General features: G+C 54.3%; 1 protein-coding gene across 1 annotated transcript in view; it reads right to left on the bottom strand.

The window, feature by feature from the left end:
* Positions 1 to 5,229, bottom strand: part of TBC1D8 (TBC1 domain family, member 8 (with GRAM domain)) — a 101,942-nt gene that overhangs the window by 16,128 nt on the left and 80,585 nt on the right. Inside the window, exons 12-15 of the mRNA XM_014533133.1 lie at positions 3,636 to 3,921; positions 2,987 to 3,116; positions 2,776 to 2,874; positions 2,113 to 2,181 (exon numbers count right to left, since the gene is read on the bottom strand). Coding sequence (XP_014388619.1) covers positions 2,113 to 2,181; positions 2,776 to 2,874; positions 2,987 to 3,116; positions 3,636 to 3,921 — 584 coding nt within the window. The remainder of the gene's footprint in view (positions 1 to 2,112; positions 2,182 to 2,775; positions 2,875 to 2,986; positions 3,117 to 3,635; positions 3,922 to 5,229) is intronic.

Here is a 5,229-nt window from a genome sequence, read left to right as displayed (position 1 = left end):
TCCCGAGGGGTCCCAGACTGCGAGAGGGCACAGGCCGGGCTGGGGGACCCCCCTCCCCCACCCTCCGAGTGCACAAATTTTTGTGCACCGGGCCTCTAGTTATAGATAAAAGGCTAAGTTGACTTGTGCATGTGAGATACATATAAAGCTCTCACAGGCGCCAATCGCACGCGTGTGTTTCGATCTGTCATTGTCAATCATGAATTTGGTTGACACTTTTATTATAGAGAAAGGGCGAATAGCGATATTAAAATATTTCTTCTAATTAATTTCCTTTCAATGTGCCTGAATCTGTGCACCAGGACACTAGTATCTCAATAAAAATGAAAGGAAGAACCAGACTTGTCTTAGGGCAGTGGTTTGCAAACTGCGGCTTGCGAGCCACATGCGGCTCTTTGGCCCTTTGAGTGCGGCTCTTCCACAAAATACCACCTGCGGGCGCGCACGTACAGTGCGACTGAGACTTCGTGGCCCATGCGCAGAAGTCAGTATTTTGTGGAAGAGCCACGCTCAAGGGGCCAAAGAGCCGAATGTGGCTCGAAAGCCGCAGTTTGCTGACCACTGCCTTAGGGGATTAAAAGATTGCTTCAACCTAACAGTAAAAATAGATTTCATTAAGTACCAACCACACGGTTCGTCTTCAATAGGAAACAGTATGTAAAGATGGCAATCAGAGTTGACTCTTGTTAACAGACACAATGGTCGCACCTGCACCTCCCAGGCTCAGGGAGGTGCCATCCATGATGCTGAGCAAGGGCTCCTGAACCCACCTCCTCAAGGCCTTTCCCTCAACAAAATAAAAGTCTGACTCAAAAGACAAGAGGTGCATGCAAAATCCAACCAGAGAAGATCAAGCACTGAAACGTGAGAAGTCTGGCTGAAAGCCAAGGACATTCAGGTCAGAGGCGGGGAGAACGGACCGCTGAGAGGGCTGCTTGCGGAGCAGGATGCTGACCTGGGCTTCGAAGGAAGGCTGGTGGGACAAAGGAGGCACCAGGTTGTGCAACAGAACTGGGCACCGTGACATGACACTATTCCACTGGCATTTCCTTTGGAGGTACATTTTCAAAGTTATTTTAAGTTTCTATTTGTATTTAGTCTTACAAAAATGAAAGACTTACAGGGCTAATATGAAAATGAATTTCATTAAGTACCAGTCACATCATTCACAGGAAATATGGAAACAGGAAACAAGAAACAGTCAGCTCTACCTCCTTTAAAACTCTTTAAAGATGAATGACATGACTAGTACTTAGTGAAATGTGAATTTAAAGCAATCGTTTACATTACATAAATCCAGATTTGTGACATCACGTATTCTCCCAAATTGAGAATAGTTGACCCTGAATAGATGAACGACTGTAGACGCTGAAGCGCACAGTCGCTTCCCGTTTCACGTGTCCCTGCTTCTCCTCGAAGTTAGAGGACTTGGGACACCCAGTCACCTTTGACTTCGTATTTCCTCTTCCTCCAGCAGGAAAAACGGTGAGACTTGAAAACAGGTGATGTTCATGGGGGACGGTGTACAGAACCCCCACTACATGTGCGGGGTGCAGGCTCGACCCCCGGTGGGGGGTGTGCAGAAGGCAGCAATCAATGATTCTCTCTCTCTCCCTCTCCCTTCCTTTCTCTCTCAAATCAATAAAAAACATATTTAACAACAAAAAAATGTTCTTTGTAGCATAGGTAGCAACACCTGAGAATCTACCTAAATAACCAAATAGTAGAAACATGGTTTAGCATATTATTACAAATACGATAGATTATAAAGTTATTTAAAAAATATTAAGAGTATGTGGCATGCATACCAACCACATAAATATAGGAATAGGTGTAGATGTTTAGGAACATGTGAGAATTATAAGTAATGGAAACGTATATGAAGCGATGGTCTCTGTGGGCCCCTGTTCCATCTGATGGGACCGGGAACCTGGTGTAGAAAAGCAGCAGCGAGGGTAGGGGCGGGTGGGGGGGGCAGGGCAGGTGGACAGCAGGCAGGGTGGCCACAGCCTCTGCTGTCCCAGGTCAGCTCCCACACGCCACCCGGGCAGGCTGACACAGTGGCCGGGCCTGGCTCGGGCCTGTCCCTCCCTCCCCTTCCCGGACCTGCACCTTGAACAAGTCATAGAGCTCCTCGAGGTCGCCAAGGGGGAACGAGACTTCAGGGCTGACCACGCGGAGCTGCAGGAGAGCAGACAGCGAAGGCGTGAGTGGGGTCTGCCCCCCGCCCCGCCCCTTCCAGACACACAGGCCTCTGGCCAAGGTGACCTTGTGGAGTTCAACCCTGGCCTGGCTGGACGGCGGGGCGGGCGGTCCAGGAGCACGCAGGCCAGGGCCCGGATGTCTGTGTGCCGCCTCCTCCGGCCCACACCACGCCACTGTCCTCATTCCACAGGGGGACTGAGGCTCCAGCGGGCCCTCTGCTCCCATCTGTCTGACTAAAACCCGTGCCGATGCTCACCACGCCACCTCTATGAAGGTCTTAATTCAACGGGGAAAAGCTGGCACCCTTTTTTAATCCTCACCCCAAAACATGGTTATCAATTTGAGAGAGAGAAACAGCAATGTGATGTTTCTGATTGATCAGTTGCCTCCTATAAGCGCCCCAACTAGGGATTGAACCCTTAACCTGATATGTGCCTGACTGGGAATCGAACCCACCACCTTTGAGTTCATCGGCTGACAGCTCCAACCAACCGAGCCATGGGCCAGGGCAGAAAGCTGGTATTCCTGCTGGAGGCCAACAGGGGGCCCCATGGAGGAGGCTTCACTCACCACGTTCTGCTTGGTGGTGCCCTCATGGCCCTGGAGGACCCGGATCCTGTGCCTGCAGCGCATGCGTTCAATCTGCCCCACCGACTGGTGCCCGAACTTCTGCAGGGAGAGGGTCCCTCCTGGGCACGAGGGCACAGCCCCGCCGCCCCTGCAGCCCGTCCCGTCTCCCCAGCGGTGCCTGCGGGTGGCGGGACAGGCAGGGCCCCGCTACCTCATAGGAGTCGCGGATCAGGTCCCCAATGTCCGTCACCGGAGGAGGCTCCTGGTCCTCGGAGACAAAGGCGTGGTGGCTGCCCGTGGGGGGCCCAGGGCTGTCCTCGTTCTTGATGTGATCTAGAAACCTGAGCACAGCCCCACGGTGAGCCAGCTGCCCTCGCCGGTCACAGGCCTGAGACGTGGCTCAGCACCGGCCACAGCTCATTTCCCTGACCCGGGAGAGGGCAGGGCAGCCCCGGTGCCACTAAGGGGCAGGAAAGGCAGCCTGAGCCAGACCTGCCGACTGGGCTCTCTGGTCGCAGGCTGTGCGCTCTCTGGTGACTGCACAGGATCCGTGCACAGGTGCTCAGGCTCCACAGCTTTCGAAAGGGACCTGCCAGCCCACTCCCCTCAGCTCCGGGCACCCCGGCGCCCCTCCCCCGCCCGCGGCCCAGTCAGGCCACTAGGTTCCATCTACACTCCAGACTTTTGAATCTCCTCCGAGGAAAGCCAGAGGCCCTTTCTCGGCCGGCTGGACTCCCGCTTGGCCAAGAAGAGGGAGGGGAGGCGGGGACACCTGGGGGCAAATGGCTGAGGGGCAGGAGCCTCCAGACATAGCCCCTGCCCACCTCGTCCCGCACAGCACAGCCCGCAGCCGGGCGCACCTGCTGAGGAGCACGAGGGCCTGGCCGTCGTCCCGGCTGCTGCACAGGGCCCGGGCATTGGCCTCCAGCACGGCCAGCCCCAGCTGGAAGACGACCTTGATGCCGTCGTAGAAGAAGCAGTCGACCACGTGCACGGCGCTCTCCAGGGGCATGATGCTGAGGAAGAGCGTCAGGAACCAGGAGAGTGACAGGGACGCCAGGGCCGAGGGGTCCTGCAGGCGATCCGCCAGCTCCGGCAGCTGCTCCTGAATGAGCTCCTCAAACACGGACTGGTCCACCTGGGCCCCTGGGGAGGGAAGGTCGTGTGGGTGGAGGGACTCGCTCTCTGAAGTCAGCCTGAACTCAGCTCCTCCGAGGGAGGCCAGCAGCACAGGGAGACAGAATCCCCCTGCCACACAGATTTCTGACATTGTGACCAAGGCAGTTCCATGGGGAAAGGGAGTGTCAGTCAGGGGGCACCTGTGTGGGTCTCCGCATGCTGCACACCAGACGGGAGGGCACTTGGGATGCGTCGCACAGCAAATGCTATGCAACTTCCGGGGCGGAAGACACTGAACAATGAGCTTCTACGCATAGATGCACAGCCCATGGACAGACAATAGTGCGGGGAAGGCCTGGGGGCGGGAGTGGGGTAGAGGGAGTCCATGGGGGGATACACATCTGTAATACTTTCAACAATAAAGATAAATTTAAAAAAAAAGAAAATACAGGAAAAAGGCAAAATTCCTTAGCACACAAAAAGCACTAATCATAGAAAAATTATAATTGGACTTCAACATTAGCGATGTTCTTCAAAAGATAACATGGAAACACAAACTTCAAACTCCGAGAAAACACTAGCAGTAAGTGTACCTGACAAAGGCTTTGCATTCAAAATAAAGAACTCCTGCAGCACAGTAATAAGAAGTGAATCACCGGAGGAAACCAAGATGGCGGCATAGGTAAACACTGGAAATTGCTGCCTCACACAACCACTTCAAAAATACAACTAAAAGACAAAATGGACATAATCCAGAACCACAGGAAGGGTGGCTGAGTGGAAATTCTACAACTAGAAGGAAAGAGAAAAGCATACCGAGACTCAGAGGAGGTGCGGTGCAGAAGTAAAATACAGAGGTACGGAGGCGCATGCGGAGAGGGCTGGCAGGCGAGTCTCTGGGGACCCAGACTCATACGGGAGAAACTGGACTGTCTGGCATCGGTCGGAACTCGAGGGCGGCTTTCTCTCGGAGGTGCTGGCAGTGATTGCCGGGACACTGAGAAGCGGGGCCTCTGAGGGCAGCCATAGCTGCTTGCTCCGCCCTGTTGATCCCCTGGGACCCCCGCCCCGCCCAAGCTGTGTGCGCCGGCTTTTGCATATGAAAGACCTGGCCCTTTGCAATCTGAAAATTACCTAACAAACTGCAGCTGGGTCAGAGAGACCCAGAACTTCCAAAAGAAGGCCCAAGGCCCCAAGGCAACTCTCATTGCTTCACAGCTGAGCTCCTGCTGGGTAGCCTCAGGCAGAGGCTAGATTAGCCCCTCCTTAGATCCAAGAGCCAGTGTACCCAGTGGTCAGAGTGGGACCATCCAATTACAACTCCTCAGATCCATA

The sequence above is a fragment of the Myotis brandtii genome, unplaced genomic scaffold, assembly GCF_000412655.1.
Source record: "Myotis brandtii unplaced genomic scaffold, ASM41265v1 scaffold1213, whole genome shotgun sequence".
NCBI lineage: Eukaryota > Metazoa > Chordata > Mammalia > Chiroptera > Vespertilionidae > Myotis > Myotis brandtii.
This window is presented reverse-complemented; position numbering and strand designations above follow the sequence as displayed.